Source organism: Mobula hypostoma, chromosome 18 (assembly GCF_963921235.1).
Source record: "Mobula hypostoma chromosome 18, sMobHyp1.1, whole genome shotgun sequence".
NCBI lineage: Eukaryota > Metazoa > Chordata > Chondrichthyes > Myliobatiformes > Myliobatidae > Mobula > Mobula hypostoma.
In genome coordinates this window covers 2,804,364-2,823,828 of record NC_086114.1, presented here as the reverse complement: position 1 = coordinate 2,823,828, position 19,465 = coordinate 2,804,364, and the positions used below count along the sequence as shown (strand labels likewise).

Below are 19,465 nucleotides of genomic sequence, written 5' to 3'. Positions count from 1 at the left end.
TCTATTATGATTTATTGAGTATACCTGCAAGAAAATGAATCTGAGGGTTGTATCTGGTGACATGTACCTTGTAGTTTGAACAGATACCAGGGTACAGTGAAAAAGAAGCTTTGTTTTTTGGCCTGGCATCAATACAGATCACTTCACCACATTGACGTGGCACAAGGGAAGAGTAATACTACTCCAGAATAACATGGAGGTCAGGCAGCATCCACGGAGAGGAATAAACACTACTTATTGTTTCTGGCTGAGACCCTTCATCAGGACTTGATGTGCCACACAGCCTTAAATGTGAACTATGTGTTGTTAGTTACGACTAACAGTCTCGCTGTGGCATTGTCCAGGACCTCACTCGCCTGGGTCTCACATGGTGTAGTTCAGTGGATGTCACAGAACCACACCTTATCATTTATTATAGGAGAGGCCCCTTGGCTAAGAGTGACCATAATATGGTGGAATTCTTCATTAACATGGAGAGTGACATAGTTAATTCAGAAACAAAGGTTCTGAACTTAAAGAAGGGTAACTTTGAAGGTATGAGACGTGAATTAGCTAAGATAGACTGGCAAATGACACTTAAAGGATTGACGGTGGATATGCAATGGCAAGCATTTAAAGGTTGCATGGATGAACTACAACAATTGTTCATCCCAGTTTGGCAAAAGAATAAATCAAGGAAGGTAGTGCACCCGAGGCTGACAAGAGAAATTAGGGATAGTATCAATTCCAAAGAAGAAGCATACAAATTAGCCAGAGAAAGTGGCTCACCTGAGGACTGGGAGAAATTCAGAGTTCAGCAGAGGAGGACAAAGGGCTTAATTAGGAAGGGGAAAAAAGATTATGAGAGAAAACTGGCAGGGAACATAAAAACGGACTGTAAAAGCTTTTATAGATATGTAAAAAGGAAAAGACTGGTAAAGACAAATGTAGGTCCCCTGCAGACAGAAACAGGTGAATCGATTATGGGGAGCAAGGACATGGCAGACCAATTGAATAATTACTTTGGTTCTGTCTTCACTAAGGAGGACATAAATAATCTTCCAGAAATAGTAAGGGACAGAGGGTCCAATGAGATGGAGGAACTGAGTGAAATACATGTTAGTAGGGAAGTGGTGTTAGGTAAATTGAAGGGATTGAAGGCAGATAAATCCCCAGGGCCAGATGGTCTGCATCCCAGAGTGCTTAAGGAAGTAGCCCAAGAAATAGTGGATGCATTAGTGATAATTTTTCAAAACTCGTTAGATTCTGGACTAGTTCCTGAGGATTGGAGGGTGGCTAATGTAACCCCACTTTTTAAAAAAGGAGGGAGAGAGAAACCGGGGAATTATAGGCCGGTTAGCCTAACGTCGGTGGTGGGGAAACTGCTGGAGTCAGTTATCAAGGATGTGATAACAGCACATTTGGAAAGCGGTGAAATGATCGGACAAAGTCAGCATGGATTTGTGAAAGGAAAATCGTGTCTGACAAATCTCATAGAATTTTTTGAGGATGTAACTAGTAGAGTGGATAGGGGAGAACCAGTGGATGTGGTATATTTGGATTTTCAAAAGGCTTTTGACAAGGTCCCACACAGGAGATTAGTGTGGAAACTTAAAGCACATGGTATTGGGGGTAAGGTATTGGTGTGGGTGGAGAATTGGTTAGCAGACAGGAAGCAAAGAGTGGGAATAAATGGGACCTTTTCAGAATGGCAGGCGGTGACTAGTGGGGTACCGCAAGGCTCAGTGCTGGGACCCCAGTTGTTTACAATATATATTAATGACTTGGATGAGGGAATTAAATGCAGCATCTCCAAGTTTGCGGATGACACGAAGCTGGGTGGCAGTGTTAGCAGTGAGGAGGATGCTAGGAGGATGCAGGGTGACTTGGATAGGTTGGGTGAGTGGGCAAACTCATGGCAGATGCAATTTAATGTGGATAAATGTGAAGTTATCCACTTTGGTGGCAAAAATAGGAAAACAGATTATTATCTGAATGGTGGCCGATTAGGAAAAGGGGAGGTGCAACGGGACCTGGGTGTCATTATACACCAGTCATTGAAAGTGGGCATGCAGGTACAGCAGGCGGTGAAAAAGGCGAACGGTATGCTGGCATTTATAGCGAGAGGATTCTAGTACAGGAGCAGGGAGGTACTACTGCAGTTGTACAAGGCCTTGGTGAGACCACACCTGGAGTATTGTGTGCAGTTTTGGTCCCCTAATCTGAGGAAAGACATCTTTGCCATAGAGGGAGTACAAAGAAGGTTCACCAGATTGATTCCTGGGATGGCAGGTCTTTCATATGAAGAAAGACTGGATGAACTGGGCTTGTACTCGTTGGAATTTAGAAGATTGAGGGGGGATCTGATTGAAACGTATAAGATTCTAAAGGGATTGGACAGGCTAGATGCGGGAAGATTGTTCCCGATGTTGGGGAGGTCCAGAACGAGGGGTCACAGTTTGAGGATAGAGGGGAAGCCTTTTAGGACCGAGACTAGGAAAAACTTCTTCACACAGAGGGTGGTGAATCTGTGGAATTCTCTGCCACAGCAAACTGTTGAGGCCAGTTCATTGGCTATATTTAAGAGGGAGTTAGATATGGCCCTTGTGGCTACGGGGGGATCAGGGGGTATGGAGGGAAGGCTGGGTTCTGAGTTGGATGATCAGCCATGATCATAATAAATGGCGGTGCAGGCTCGAAGGGCCGAATGGCCTACTCCTGCACCTATTTTCTATGTTTCTATTATCAAGGAACATGTCACCGGATACAACCCTGAGATTCAGTAAATACAAGAAACACAAGTCAACAATGAAAGGCTACGCCCAACAGGATGGACAAACAACCAGCGGGCAAAGGACAACCGACTGTGCAAATACCAAAGGAAAGGGGGGAAAATAATAATAATAATAAATTTCGAAAACATGAGATGAAGAGTCTTTCAAAGTGACCGCCCTCTGAGTCCCGGTGTGAAAGGGAGCTGCTTTAGATTGTAACCACCGATTGCCGCATCACTGCCAGTGTGAGATCACAATTTCAAATCTCAGCATGGCCGCTGGGAAGTTAGATCCAAGTGATTAGATCTGTGATTAAATATTAATGATCAGTTCAACGCCACTTCACTATTTACTGGAGGGAAAGTCACCCAGTCTGGCCGACCCGGATTTCAGACCCAGCAACATGAGTGTGTACGTAAGATCGTGAGTCACAGGAGCAGAATTAGGCCATTCAGCCCATCAAGTCTGCTCCATCATGGCTGATTTACTGCCCCTCAAATGCCATTCTCATGCCTTCTCCCCTTAATATGGAGCAAGCTGCCGGAGAGGCTGCTGAGGCAGATGCAAATACATTTTAACAACATTTGGACAGGTACGTGGATAGGAAGGGTGCACAACATAGGAACAGGATCTATGGCGCACAATGTCTATGTGAAGCAAGATGACAGATTCATCTAATCCCATCATCTGCCTGCACATAATCCCTGTCTCTTCATCCTCGCAAATTCATCTGCTCATCTGAAAGCCTCCTGAGCACCTCTCTCTTATCACATCACCATCATTTGGAGGCTATGGGTCAAGCACAGGCAAATGGGATTAGTTTAGATGGCATTCTTGGTCAGCATTGATTAAATGGGCTGAAGGGCCTTTTTCTGTGCTACTTAGCTCTATACTCATTGGTTGGTGCTGGACAGTAGATCATGGCAATGTCAGGGACACCTCTGAGTAAAAAGATGGTCCTTGTTTTTGTTATTTCCTCTGACTATTGGACATGAGAGCTGAATTAGACCATTCAGCCCATTGAGTATGCTTTGCCATTCCATCATGTCTGATTTAATATCCCTCTCAACCCCATTCTCCTGCCTTTTCTCGTAACCTTTGACACCCTGACTAATCAAGAACCTATCCACCTCCACTTTAAATATTTCCAATGACTTGGCTTCCACAGCTGCCTGTGGCAATGAATTCCACAGATTCACTACCGTATGGCTAAAGAAATTCCACCTCATCTCTGTTTTAAATGGACGTCCCTCTTTTCCAGGGCTGTGCCCTCTGGTCCTAGACTCCCCCCACTATAGGAAACATCCTCTCCGCATCCACTCTATCAAGACCTTTCAATATCCGGTGGGTTGTGTTGCCATATCATCGCCCCTTGATGAAAAGGTAGCATGCCTGAACGACTGGTGCCCTGTCGCACTCACCTCAATTATAAGCAAATGCTTTGAGAGGCTGGTTAAGGACTACATCTGCAGCTTGCTACCACCCGCAGTGGACCCCCTACAATTTGCCTACCGATGGAACCAGTCTATTGATGACTCCATAGCCACAGCACTACACACTGTCCTCACTCACCTGGAGAGGAGGGATGCATATGTTAGAATGCAGTTCCTGGACTACAGTTCAGCATTCAACACCGTAATTCCCCCCAGACTTGACAGGAAGCTCAGAGACCTCTGCCTGCACCCCACCTTGTGCAGCTGGAATCTAGACGTCCTGTCAGGTCGCCGACAGATGGTAAGGATGGGCTCCCTCACCTCTGTCCCTCTGACCCTCAACACAGGTGCCCCCAGGGTTGTGTCCTGAGTCCCCTCCCGTACTCCCTTTACACATACAACTGTACTGTCACAACACAGCTCCAATCTGCTGACCAAATTTGCAGATAACATGACTTTGATTGGCCTTATTTCTAATGATGATGAGACAGCCTACAGAGGAGAGGTTGATACCCTGACACAGCGGTGCCAGGAGAACAACCTCTCCCTCAATGTCCAAAAAACAAAAGACCCGATTGTGGATTACAGAAGGAACAGAGACGGGTTCGCCCTGATCAACATCAGTGGGTCTGCACTTGAGAGGGTGAGTAGTTTCAGCTCGGTATACACATCACTGATGATCTCGCCTGGACTGTACACACCAGCTGTGTGGCAAAAAAAGCAAAAGAGCATCTCTTCCACCTCAGGCGACTGAAGAAGTTCAGCATGAGCCTCCAAACCCTCGAGACCTCCTACAGGGGCACAATTAAGAGTATCCTGACTGGCTGAATCACTGCCTGGTATAGGAACCAGCGTTGATGGCTGGGCACTGCAGAATGGTACAGACAGTCCAGCACATCTGTGAATGTGAACTTCCCTCCACCAGCCTTGATCACTGGGCACTGCCGAGAGTGATACGGACAGCCCAGCACATCTGTGGATGTGAACTTCCCTCCATTGAGGACATTTACAGCAGCAGGTGTATAAAGAAGGCCTGGAAGATCATCAGGGACACCAGTCACCCCAACCATAAACTGTTTCAGCTGCTTTCGTCTGGCAAATGCTACCACAGCTTTAAAGCCAGGGCCACCAGGCTGTGTGACAGCTTCTTTCTACAAGCCATTAGAAATGCACATGTCTGTACATTGTGACAGAGTCATAACACATATTTTTACTCCCTCACGTTGGGTGGATGTAAAATTTAAATTCAAATTTAAATTTTTTACTCTGCACCATCTTAAATCCTCTCACTGCCCTTCCTGCTGACACCCCTTGTCCTTGCCCTGAGTGGCCCACCCCGAGCTCACTAGCATCAGTCACCAGCCTGAAATCCCAACCCTGTGGTCCCACCCCACTGAGTATTCCCACCTGTGACATCGGGGTTTTCATTTACAGTACTACAAGCTGCAGTTTTGCTTCTGTCCACAGTGTGGCAGTGTTAGTCAATGCTTGGTCTGTGCTGCAGGCAACACACACAAAATGCTGGTGGAACGCAGCAGGCCAGACAGCATCCATAGGAAAAAAACAGTCGACATTTTGGGCCGAGAGTTGTGTTTTTTCCTGTGGATGCTGTCTGACCTGCTGCATTCTACCAGCATTTTGTGTGTGTTGCTTGAATTTCCAGCATCTGCAAATTTCCTCGTGTTTGCGTCTGTGCTACAGGTTGGGTAGAGCCCTGCTGTAAAGTTGAGTTGATTGTCAGACGCACAAGTCCATGCACCGTAGCTTCTCAGGAACATAGCATCAGATAAGATTACACGAGAAAGTATGATATTTTTACCAGGGAGAATACAAATAGTGCAAAGAAGCTTAGAAGATTAGCTTTATTTGCCACATGTACATCAAAACATACAGTGCAATAGGTCATTTTCCTCAAATCAAATCAGTGAGGATTGTGGTAGAGGTAACCTACAAGTGTAGCCACATTTTCTCAACTCACCACCCCAAGCCTGTATGTCTCTGGAATGTGGGAGGAAACTGGAGCACCAGGAGGAACCTTGTGGTTGTGGGGAGATCCTAAAAACCCCTTACAGACAGCGCTGGGAATTGAATCCCGATCTTACAGCCGATGAGCTGTCAAGTGTTGTGCTATCCTCATGTCACCACAGTATGTGGCACTACAGTCAGGCCTGGGATAAAATCCTGCAGTGAGATGTGAAGTGAGATCCCGCAGAGCCAGGTGTGCGGTTACCATGAGGCCTGTGGTGAAATCGTACAGCTGGGCCTGGCGCGGCGTCTCCCCCACCCAGCACTATATTGGAGGTGCTAGAGCTGAGGCAGGTCGGTCTGCACTGCCCCCTTCGTTTGACCTCTGGTGTACCAATAGCAAAAGCACCGACTCCACAGTGGCCGGATTCATAACCCGACTCCCTTCTTCCCATGGGTCCAACCGGAGGTTCTGACTACGAGCACCACATGACTGAGGATTCATTATTTCAGACCATGTTGTATCACGTACTGACTAACCAATGATGCACTCACTCTGCATACTTAGCCAGCATCAGTGCCCCTGTGGGCAGGGTTCGGAGGGTTCTGATACCTGACTTCAGAGGAGGAGTGGCAGGGGATGTGGTGGTGTCAGTGGAGGCTAAAATTATATCCATACATTCCTCATACATCTAAACTGTGGAATTCAATACCTAAAACTATCAGGGATGCAGACTCACTTTTAAGCACCACCTCAAAACCTATTTATTTAACCTTGATTTGAAATAAAATCATTTTGTCTTTAATTTTCATGTTTGCTCTGTATCCTGTTGTAAAGCACGTTGAACTACATTGTATGAAAGGTGCTCTGTAAGTAAGTTGTTATCATTATCTCATTGCAAGACGATACATGAAAATATTCTTCACTGCCACCTGAGAAACTGGCTCTGCCACTTTTGTTTATCTGACTAAAGGTAATGCTTTTGTGATCATGAATACTAATACCAAGAAGGGGCTTCAGTTTATGCTTTTTCAGGGATTGTGGTTTCAGAGTAAATTTATTATCAAAGTACACCTCAAGTCAACATGTACAATCCTGATATTCCTTGCGGGTATTTGCAGTAAACACAAGAAGCACAATAGAATCAATGAAGGACTGCACACAGCAAGAGGGACAAGCAACCAATTTGTAAATACAAAAATATAAAGAGAAAAAAAAAATAATATTAAATAAATAATAAATATTGAGAACATGAGATGAAGAAATTTTCAAAGTGAGTCCATGGATTGTTGGAACAGTTCAGTGTTGGGATGAGTGCAGTTATCCCCTCTGATTCAGAAGTCGGATGGTTGAGGGTAATAACTGTTCCTGAACCTGGTGGTGTGGGGAAAGCAGGTCTGGGAGTTGAATGTCAACATTTAAGAAGGAACCACTACTTCCTCCTCCTTTTCCCATTGCCCACACTATTGTTAGAGGCCAAAGCAAGTAATTCAAAGTTCAAAGTAAAATTTAGTATCAGAGTACATACATGTCACCACACACAACCCCGAGATTCTTTTCCCTGCGGGCATACTTGGCAAATCTATAGAATAGTAGCTGTAAACAGGATCAATGAACAACAAACTGTGCAACTGCAAATATAAATAATGTTAAAGAGTAGTTAAAGTGAGACCATTGGTTGTGGGAACACTAGAAATAGAATGAGTGTCGTTATCCGCTTTTGTTCAAGAGTTTGATGGTTGAGGGGTAGTAACTGTTCTTGATCCTGATGGTGTGAGTCCTGAGGCTCCGGTACCTTCTACCTGATGGCAGCAGTGAGAAACGGGCCTGGCCTGGGTGGTGAGGATGTTTAATGATGGATGCAGCTTTGCTACGTCAATGATTCATGTAGATGTGCTTAATGGATGGAAGGGTTTTACCCGTGATGTACTGGGCCAAACCCACTACCTTTTGTAGTATTTCCCACTCAAAGGCATTGGTGTTCCCGTAAAAGACTGTAATGCAGCCAGTCAGCACACTTTCCACCACACATCCATAGGAGTTTGCCAGGATTTTCGATGACATGCCAAATTCCCCACGGACTCCTGAGGAAGTAGAGACACTGTTGTGCTTTCTTTGCAATTGTATTTATAAGATGGGTCCAGGACATAGCCTCTGAGATAGTGACACCCAGGAATTTAAAGTTACTGACCCTCCCCTCTTCTGATTCTCCAATGAGTACTCGTTCATGGACCTCTGGTTTCCCTCTCCTGAAATCTACAATCAGTTCCTTGGTCTTATTGACATTGAGTGAGAGGTTGTTAATGACACCACTCAGCCAAGTTTTCAATCTCCCTGCTTTCTGCTGATTCATCACCACCTTTGATACACCCCTCAACAGTGGTGTCATCACCGAACTTGCATATGGTGTTGGAGCTGTGCTTAGCCACAGTCCTAGGTGTAAAGCGAGTAGAGCAGGGGGCTAAGCACACAGCCCTGTGGTGATGGAGGTTGTAGAGGAGATGTTTTTGCCAATCTGAACTGAGTAGGGTCAATTCAATTGCCTAATGAGTCCCCAGTACCCACCCAAGCTGGGATCAGAAACCTGCTGATTTTGTCAATCGTTGTAACATTTTGCAAACTTTCAGTTCACTGGTTCAGCACATTTCATGTAAATGCAGGTGTTGTTGCACCTGCCATATCTTTCAACAGTATTTACATTACGAAAGGTTGAAATCTGAACTTACTTAAGCCATAAACGTCCCTTTCAGAAACTTGACAAGCACCTCACTGCTCTGCTAAATCTTTCATTGCCTGCACCTTGAAAGGTGCACACACAGGTTTTTATCGATGTGTGAATCAGCTGGCATGGGAAATGGTTCTTGGTGAAGGAATAGATTCCTCTTGTGCTTAGAGGCTGCAGTCCCTGAGTCTGCGAGTCCTACCCCTGTGAGTGGAAGGACTCCACACTTCATGGTCTCAGTATTATTTAGTTATTTTTTTATTATTTACTTCCAATCTGCGTCTTGTAAGGCGTGAAAATGCCTGACGCAGGCCTCTCGTGGTCTGAGTCGACGTTCCCTCCCTCCCCTCCCTCTCCTTTTTATTATTTGCACAATTTGTTGTTTACACATTGATTGTTTGTCAGTCTTTATGAGTCATAGAGAACTACAGCACAGAAATAGGCCCTTCAGCCCATCTAGTCCATGCCGAGCCACTTAAACTGCCTAGCCCCATTGACCAGAACTGGGACCATAGTTCTCCATATCCCTACTATCCGTGTACCTATCCAAACTTCTCTTAAACGTTGAAATCGAGCTCACATTCACCACTGTACTGGCAGCTTATTCCACACTCTCATAACCCTCTATGGGTGATGAAGTTTCCCCTCATATTCCCCTTAAACTTTTCACTTTTCACCTTTCACCATTGACCCATGACCTTTGGTTGTAGTCCTACCAAAATTCAGTGGATAAACAACACACATCAAAGTTGCTGGTGAACGCAGCAGGCCAAGCAGCATCTGTAGGAAGAGGTGCAGTCGACGTTTCAGGCTGAGACCCTTCGTCAGGACTAACTGAAGGAAGAGTGAGTAAGGGATTTGAAAGTTGGAGGGGGAGGGGGAGATGCAAAATGATAGGAGAAGACAGGAGGGGGAGGGATAGAGCCAGGAGCTGGACAGGTGATAGGCAAAAGGGGATACGAGAGGATCATGGGACAGGAGGTCCGGGAAGAAAGACAAGGGGGGGGGGACCCAGAGGATGGGCAAGAGGTATATTCAGAGGGACAGAGGGAGAAAAAGGAGAGTGAGAGAAAGAATGTGTGTATAAAAATAAGTAACAGATGGGGTACGAGGGGGAGGTGGGGCCTAGCGGAAGTTAGAGAAGTCGATGTTCATGCCATCAGGTTGGAGGCTACCCAGACGGAATATAAGGTGTTGTTCCTCCAACCTGAGTGTGGCTTCATCTTTACAGTAGAGGAGGCCGTGGATAGACATGTCAGAATGGGAATGGGATGTGGAATTAAAATGTGTGGCCACTGGGAGATCCTGCTTTCTCTGGCGGACAGAGCGTAGATGTTCAGCAAAGCGGTCTCCCAGTCTGCGTCGGGTCTCGCCAATATATAAAAGGCCACATCGGGAGCACCGGACGCAGTATATCACCCCAGTCGACTCACAGGTGAAGTGTTGCCTCACCTGGAAGGACTGTTTGGGGCCCTGAATGGTGGTAAGGGAGGAAGTGTAAGGGCATGTGTAGCACTTGTTCCGCTTACACGGATAAGTGCCAGGAGGGAGATCAGTGGGGAGGGATGGGGGGGACGAATGGACAAGGGAGTTGCATAGGGAGCGATCCCTGCGGAATGCAGAGAGAAGTGGGGAGGGAAAGATGTGGTTAGTGGTGGGATCCCGTTGGAGGTGGCGGAAGTTACGGAGAATAATATGTTGGACCCGGAGGCTGGTGGGGTGGTAGGTGAGGACCAGGGGAACCCTATTCCTAGTGGGGTGGCGGGAGGATGGAGTGAGAGCAGATGTACGTGAAATGGGGGAGATGCGTTTGAGAGCAGAGTTGATAGTGGAGGAAGGGAAGCCCCTTTCTTTAAAAAAGGAAGACATCTCCCTCGTCCTAGAATGAAAAGCCTCATCCTGAGAGTGGATAAAGCCTGCTTGCATTTACCCTATCTATACCCCTCATAATTTTGTATCTCTCTGTCAAATCTCCCCTCAATCTTCTATATTCTAAGGGACAAAGTCAGTTGCTCCAGACCAAACAACATCCTTATAAATTTTCTCTGTACTTTTTCAACCTTATTTGCATCTTTCTTGTAGGTAGGTGACCAAAACTACCCACAATTAGGCCTCAGAATGTTTTCTACAAAATCAACATAACTATCCCATCTCCTGTACTCAATACTTGGTATTGATTACTTCGAATCTCAGGGCTGTTGAAGTATAGCATTTATTTTGTAAATTCAAACAAATTCCTTTATTTTCCAGTAAATGCCTGCATGAAGGTTAATCTCAGGATAGTATATGGTGGCATATCCAGACATACTTTGATAGTAAATTTTCTTCAAACTTTGAACTTGGAAGTTGGAGGCCTGTTATTTGCACATTCAGGCCAGGGACTGGTGGATGGGGGCCAGGGGTGGGGGGTGTGGAGGGCTATGCTGGAGCTGGAAGCCTGTCTGTGTCTCTAGTCTTTTTTGGCGGGGCGGGGGGAGAGGTGAGAAAGGGGCTTGTTTTGTTGTTGTTGTTTTGTTGCTTGTTGTGTTCTGTGTTGTTCTGCTGAACATGGTGAGCGTGCTATATTTGCGCCGGAATGTGTGGGAACATTTGTGGGCTGTCACCAAACTACACATTTCACTGCATGTTTCCATGTACGCGTGACAAAACAAATCTGAATCTGATAAAAATGCTCAGGGCTCCAGATTCAATTGTAGCTGTTGTCTGAAAGGAGTTTGTTTATTTTTCCTGTGACCACATGGATTTTCCCCAGTATTCCAGTTTCCTCCCTCATATCGGTTAGGGTGAGTGACTTGTGATCACGCTGTGTTGTCACTGGAAGCATGGTGACAATGCGGGCTGTCCCCAGCACATCCTCGTGTTGGTTGTTAATGAAACAACACATTTTACTGTATATTTTGATGTACATTTGACAAATAAAGCATATCTTTAACTTAAATAGATTCAAAACATTGACAATTCCACAGTACAGCTGGGACATTGCCAATTCCACAGGTACAGCTGGGACATTGCCAATTCCACAGGTACAGCTGGGACATTGCCAATTCCACAGGTACAGCTCGGACATTGACAATTCCACAGGTACAGCTCGGACATTGACACTTCCACAGGTATGCTCAACCTGCCGAGCTCCTCCAGCTGTCTGTTTTCTGCTCTTTGACCAAAGGGAGGCCATCACATCACAGTATTGCAGAGTCCTTGCCCTCTGTGACCTGCTCTTCATTAATAACTTCTCTATATCCCGTCCATCAAATCATTCCAGCACTGAGTGTCTGGTCACCTCGTAGCCTCCCCAGTCATAGGAAACACATACCAATCTGACAAAAATTGGCATGTGAGGCCGATCTCGGGTTGGTAGCCTGGAACCTGACATCATGACCATCAATGTCTCTGACTTCCAGTAATTTCTCTCCTCCCCCTCCTCTCCATTTCATTCCCCATTCTGTCTCCCCACTTGCCTCTTCTCCTTACCTGGCAACCACCTCCGGTGCCCCCCCTCCCCTTTCTCCCATGGGCCACTCTCCTCTCCTATCAGATTCCTCCTTCTTCAGTCCTTTGCCCTTTCCACCTACCACTTCCCCATTACTTTATTCTGCCAGCCCCCACCCACCCATCTGTCCCTCAGCTGGTTTTACCTGCCACCTTTGAGCTTGTGCTCCTTCCTCTCCCCCCCCCCCCACCACCACCTCCTTATTCTGGCTTCTTCCCCCTTCCCTTTCAGTCCTGATGAAGGGTCTCAGCCTGAAAAGTAGGCTCTTTATTCCTCTCAGTTGATGCGGCCTGACCTGCTGAGTTTCCTATAGTTACCCTCTATTCACCCTCTGGTGAAGATATCAGCTTTGCCCTGATCCAGTTTGATTGAAAGGTGCCTTGATTTAGACTCTACCCTGAATTATTCAACTGATTTTGCTCAAAGAGGGTCAACAGTAACAAGAGCAGTTTATCTCTCTTGCTTTGAGTGCCCCTAAAAGTTCTTTTCAGTAAATGTTTTGTACTGACCTTTCCCAACAGCTCTGCAGCCGGACACTTTGCTTCCCACCAGCCTGCACACAGACATCCATTTCTGTGTTCTTGTAACTCACCCTTAATCTGCAGAAGAAGTTATAGGTTAATGATTGTGGATGAGAGCAAAACAATGTCGTCATGTTGGCAATGCAAAAACAATGTCAGGTGAATCACGTAAGGCCCGCATTTAACCTACCGGCTTTGAATTACTCAGTCTGTCTGCTTAGGTTGAATGCATCAACCCCAAGAAACTGCAGAGAGTTGTGGACACAGCACATCCTGGAAACCGACCTCCCCTCCACAGACTCTCCATGCTTATCCCTGCCTCGGTAAAGCAGCTAACATAATCAAAGACCCAATGGCCCCCCTCCCCATTGGGGAAAAAATACAATGGCCTCACTACCAGGCTCAAGGATAGCTTCATCTCGCTGTTGAGTGGTAGGATAAGATGCTCTCTTGACTTCACTATCTATTTCATTGTGGCCTTGCATCTTGTTTACCTGCACTGCAAGCTCTCTGTGCAGTTTCACTTTGTTCTGCATTGTTATTCTTTTACTTTGTTCTACTTCATTGTACTGTGCAATGATCTGATCTGTATGCCGGGCAAGATTCTCCCTGCACCTCAGTATGTTTTGCAATAATAAGCTGACTAACAATTATTTCTGTATTTTCAGAGCAAATTCCCCTGTTTTCAAATCATTGACCTGGGGTTAACTTTGCATCATCGGTCCTTGCCTCTGACGCTGTACCATGCAGTGTAATTAGGAGAAATCTTTGCACCAACCAGATAGCTGAACCTGAATCCCTGTCACTGTGGAGGTTGGGAGGGGAAATTTTTCAAGCTGCTGTGCAGGTTGACTCTGGTTAAGAAAGCATATGGTGCATTGGCTTTCATCAATTGTGGGACTGAGTTTAGGAGCCGAGAGGTAATGTTACAGCTATACAGGACCCTAGTCAGATCCACTTGGAGTACTGTGCTCATTTCTGGTCACCTCACTACAGGAAGGATGTGGAAAGTACAGAAAGGGTGCAGAGGAGATTTACAAGGATGTTGCCTGGATTGGGAAGCATGCCTTATGAGAATAGGTTGAGTAAACTTGTCCTTTTCTCCTTGGAGTGACGGAGGATGAGAGGTGACCTGACAGAGGTGTATAAGATGATGAGAGGCATTGATCATGTGGATAGTCTGAGGCTTTTTCCCAGGGTTGAAATGGCTAACACGAGAGGGCACAGTATTAAGATGCTTGGAAGTAGGTACAGAGGAGATGTCAGGGGTAAGTTTTTTGCAGAGAGTGGGGAGTGCATGGAATGGGTGCTGGCAATGGTGGTGGAGGCGGATATGATAGTCTTTTAAGAGACTCCTGGATGGCTACATGGGGCTTAGAAAAATAGAGGGCTATGGGTAACCCGAGGTAGTTCTAAATAAGTACATGTTCGGCACAGCATTGTGGGTCGAAGGGCCTGTATTGTGCTGTAGGTTTTCTATGTTTCGATTTCCCTATGACAGGTGAGAGGAGGAAGATTCCATTGACAAGAGGGTTGGATTTCACACTAACTCGCTCTGAACATCCAGAACCACGAGTGGTAACCTGGTGAGGTGAGGTCCAGCGGTCAGAGTCAACCGTGGAGATGGCGTCCTACCTGTCTAGATGGGCAAGCCTGGGAACTATGATGCGGAGAGCAAGCCGTTGCCCGTGTAGCAAGCTCTCCCTCTCCATGCATCTGATGAACCCGGAAGAAGAGCAGAGACTGATAGTTTGATACCAGCAGTGTCGCGTTAGGGTTAGGGTTAGAGTTAGGGATAAGGTAACCTGGTTTCACCGTGGAAAGTCCTGGGTATGTGTTTGTGCTTTCCCGGGTGAGAACAGTTTGATCCACCTGCAGGCCCTCTGTAACTGACTGCTGGTCTATATGGAGGAAAAGAAGCAAGAACCAACCTCCACCTCCTTTCCCCTCTCACCACCCCCATAACCCTGTGATCTCCTGTTTCTCTCCATGCAGCAGCTGTCTTCAGGGTTCATCTGACCACGGCCCTTCACTCCAAGCTTTAACCTCCCCTTTAGCCATTGACCCCCCACTCCAGGATTCAGCCTCCTCTCTGGCCACGGCCCTTCACTCCAGGCTTTAACCTCTCCCCTGACCACGGCCCTTCACTCTAGGATTCAGCCCTCTCCTCTGTGAGGTTTGCCTGTGAGCACTGTTTATTTATTGTATCTATATAGTTACTGTAATTCACAGTAATGTGTTATGTCTCACATTAAACTGCTGCTGCAAAATGACAACTTTCATGACCTATGTCAGTGATAGTACACGTGATTCTGATCCCAGGCTGGGAATAAGGGCAGAGCAAATTGTGGGAATGTGCTAGTGTGCCTGGGCTTCCCGGTAACGCGTCCCAGCAGCTGTAAGTTATTCAGTCACGCCCAGCTCAATGGTGCCTGTTGTAAAGCATCATGTGGTTGCTGTCGACCCATGTCCTATTTCAGCATGGATATTGTCACACCCATTCCCACGCTCTGAAACATTGCCAAGATATCAGACTTGGTAAATAAAATGCTGTTTAGAGATACAGCAAGGTAGCAGGCATTCTGGGCCAACGAGCCCACACTGCCCAATTACACCCATGTGACCCTTTAACCTGTACATCTTTAAAATCAGAATCAGGTTTAGTATCACTGGCAAAGGTCATGGACTTTGCTGTTCTGTGGCTACAGTACATAATAAAAACTATAAATGAGAATAAGAAATTTTATATATTTTTCAATTAACTAATTTGTGCAAAACAAGAGGGAAAGTATTGAGATAGTATCTATGGATGAATTGCTCATTCAGAAATCTGATGGTGGAGGGGAAGAAGCTGTTGTGAGATGGTGAGTGTGTGTCTTCTGGCTCCTGTCCCTCCTCGGTGAGAAGAGGGCACATCCTGAGCGATGGACACTGCCTTGTTTGAGGTTTGAGGCATTACCTTTTGAAAGTGTCCTGGACGCTGGGGATCCTTGCCACTTGATGCTATGCCCTGTTGAGGACCAGCTCTTGAAAATGGACACTATTATGGAGCGATTCAAAGATTTTCAGAACCATCGAATGAGAGGATGTAAGGTGATGTGTGGTGATGTAAGCTGAGGGACAAATGTGACCAAGGTATGTGGTGTATGAGTTCCCTTGCAAACTGATGCCAACACCTGTGGTACTTACATAACTTCAGTGTTGGTGCAGTAAGTTGACTTTGGAATTATGTTGAAGTCCTTGATGATCTTTGGATGTACAGCTTTAACAGATACGGGACAGAGGCATCTGAATCCAGGTACTCCTGATGCCTCAACTTGGCAAGGATAGAGAATTAAAGATTATTTTACAATTGGTCCACAAAACTGGCTGAATATTTTATTTATTTTTAGAGATACAAAACAGAACAGACCCTTCAGGCCCGACCGGCCACAACACCCAGCCACCCACCGATTTAACCCTAGCCTAATCACAGGACAATTTACAGTGACCGATTAACCTACTAACCGGTACACCTTGCGACTGTGGGAGGCAACCGGAGCACCCAGAGGAAACACGCACACACTCACAGGAGTAATGTATAAAGGATGTCGGAATTGAACTCTGAACTCCAACGCCCTTAGCTGTAATAGTGTTGTGCTAACTGCTACACTGCCATGTTCACTTCTTATGCCAGTTTGCTGCCAACTGTAACAGGCTTCATTGCACGGTAGGGTGATGGTGAGTCTAACACCGTTACAGCACCAGCGATCCGATGATCGGGGTTCAATTCATGCTGTTGTCTGTAAGGAGTTTGTACGTTCTCCTGTGGCCGCCTGGGTGCTCCCACATTCCAAGACATACAGGTTAGCAGGTTAGTAAGTGAGGGCATGCTACATTAGTGCCAGAATGTGATGTGTGGTGACTTGCATCAAACTAGCCAAACAAAAGACACATATATATCTCGATGTATGTATGGCCAGTAAAGTTTATCTTTAAAAGCAGCCAGTGAAGGAATTTCAGATATCACCACTCACCTGTACACGTGTGTAGGAGCAAAAATAGAGCTGCAATCTGAGCAAGTATCTGCAATCTGAAATTCATCTCCAAATGTTTGACTGACTGAAGAAAATAATAATAAACATCAGTTGAAATACCACAGATTTTCCAGGTTGCTTTGGTGACTAAGAAATTGAGGGAGAAGCAAACTTTGGTTTTGAGGTTTTTCTTGGGAGCTGGAGGAGGAGAGTGGGATGTAGATAACCTCTCTGCAATATATATGATCTCAGTCCCTCTTTCATAGTCTGTACGTAGAATTCTTAGCCATAGACAGGTGTGCAGGTTGATAGGTCCTTGATTAGTCAAGGTGTCAAAGGTTACAGGAGTAGGCAGGAGAATGGGGTTTAGAGGGATAATAAATTAGCCCTGATGGAATGGTGGAGCAGCAATTAGGCCATTCAGCTTGTATCTAATGGTCTTGTAGGTCTCGTGCCTTGTTCCACCACATTCAGTCAGCACCCCTGCTAGGTGCCATTGCAGAAATCAACGTGAAGGTCACCCCACCCTTGCATGCTGTTCCAGTATCAGAGTGCATGGCTGTACGTGGAAGGTCCGACAGATACCTGTGTTTCAGTCACCTACAGATACCCGTGACTCAGTCACCTACAGATATCTGTGACTCAGTCACCTACAGATACCCGTGACTCAGTCACCTACAGATACCCGTGACTCAGTCACCTATAGATACCCGTGACTCAGTCACCTACAGATACCCGTGACTCAGTCACCTAGATACCCGTGACTCAGTCACCTACAGATACCCGTGACTCAGTCACCTAGATACCCGTGACTCAGTCACCTACAGATACCCGTGACTCAGTCACCTAGATACCCGTGACTCAGTCACCTAGATACCCGTGACTCAGTCACCTAGATACCCGTGACTCAGTCACCTACAGATACCCGTGACTCAGTCACCTACAGATACCCGTGACTCAGACACCTACAGATACCCGTGACTCAGACACCTACAGATACCCATGACTCAGTCACCTACAGATACCCGTGACTCAGTCACCTAGATACCCGTGACTCAGTCACCTAGATACCCGTGACTCAGTCACCTAGATACCCGTGACTCAGTCACCTAGATACCCGTGACTCAGTCATCTACAGATACCCGTGACTCAGTCACCTACAGATACCCGTGACTCAGTCACCTACAGATACCCGTGACTCAGTCACCTACAGATACCCGTGACTCAGACACCTACAGATACCCGTGACTCAGTCACCTACAGATACCCGTGACTCAGTCACCTACAGATACCCGTGACTCAGTCACCTACAGATACCCGTACTCAGTCACCTACAGATACCCGTGACTCAGACACCTACAGATACCCGTGACTCAGTCACCTAGATACCCGTGACTCAGTCACCTAGATACCCGTGACTCAGTCACCTAGATACCCGTGACTCAGTCACCTACAGATACCCGTGACTCAGACACCTACAGATACCCGTGACTCAGTCACCTAGATACCCGTGACTCAGTCACCTAGATACCCGTGACTCAGTCACCTACAGATACCCGTGACTCAGTCACCTACAGATACCCGTGACTCAGACACCTACAGATACCCGTGACTCAGTCACCTAGATACCCGTGACTCAGTCACCTACAGATACCCGTGACTCAGACACCTACAGATACCCGTGACTCAGTCACCTAGATACCCGTGACTCAGTCACCTACAGATACCCGTGACTCAGTTACCTACAGATACCCGTGACTCAGTTACCTACAGATACCCGTGTTTCAGTCACCTACAGATACCCGTGACTCAGTCACCTACAGATACCCGTGACTCAGTCACCTACAGATACCCGTGACTCAGACACCTACAGATACCCGTGACTCAGTCACCTACAGATACCCGTGACTCAGTCACCTACAGATACCCGTGACTCAGTCACCTACAGATACCCGTGACTCAGTCACCTACAGATACCTGTAACTGGGTTTCAACAGCGTCTACGGATACCTGTGACTGGGTTTCAACAGCGTCTACGGATACCTGTGACTGGGTTTCAACAGCCCAGCTGATGAACAGCCTTGAGACCAGGGCCTGGCAATGGGGGGGGAGCAGGAGTGTTTGAGGAAAAGGGACTAGACTCTCTCTCTCCACCCCCCCCCCATCTTATTCTGGGATTTATTTCCCTTCCTTTCCAGTCCTGATGAAGGGTCTCAACCCAAAACATCAACTGTTCATTCCCCTCTGTAGACGCTACCTGACTTGCTGAGTTCCTCCAGCATTTTCTGTGTGTCTCCACCGCCTTATTCTGATTTCTACCCCCTTCCTTTCCAGTCCTAATGAGGGGCCTCAGCCTGAAACAGACTCTTTATTCCTGCCTGACCTGCTGAGTTACGTGTGTTGCTCCTTTAAACTTCCCCCTCCCACTTTAATGCTGTAGCATCCAGTCTTTGACGATGCACTGTGCAGATCTGGGGGAAGCTGCTGGCCTGTAGCTTCAACCTCTCCTCGGTCACCCTTTCCTAGTGCAGGAAAGATTTTTTTTTACCAGGGTGTTGCCTGGA

At 46.5% G+C, this 19,465-nt stretch overlaps 2 protein-coding genes across 4 annotated transcripts in view; one reads left to right on the top strand and one right to left on the bottom strand.

Moving 5' to 3' along the window:
• Positions 1 to 19,465, top strand: part of rassf4a (Ras association domain family member 4a) — a 327,866-nt gene that overhangs the window by 34,489 nt on the left and 273,912 nt on the right. The window lies entirely within an intron of this gene.
• Positions 1 to 19,465, bottom strand: part of LOC134358284 (alveolar macrophage chemotactic factor 2-like) — a 41,405-nt gene that overhangs the window by 3,107 nt on the left and 18,833 nt on the right. For both annotated transcript variants that reach the window (XM_063070319.1, XM_063070318.1), the window contains exons 2-4: positions 16,902 to 16,986; positions 16,075 to 16,201; positions 12,874 to 12,963 (exon numbers count right to left, since the gene is read on the bottom strand). In XM_063070319.1, coding sequence (XP_062926389.1) covers positions 12,874 to 12,963; positions 16,075 to 16,201; positions 16,902 to 16,968 — 284 coding nt within the window. In that variant the 5' untranslated portion in view covers positions 16,969 to 16,986. The remainder of the gene's footprint in view (positions 1 to 12,873; positions 12,964 to 16,074; positions 16,202 to 16,901; positions 16,987 to 19,465) is intronic.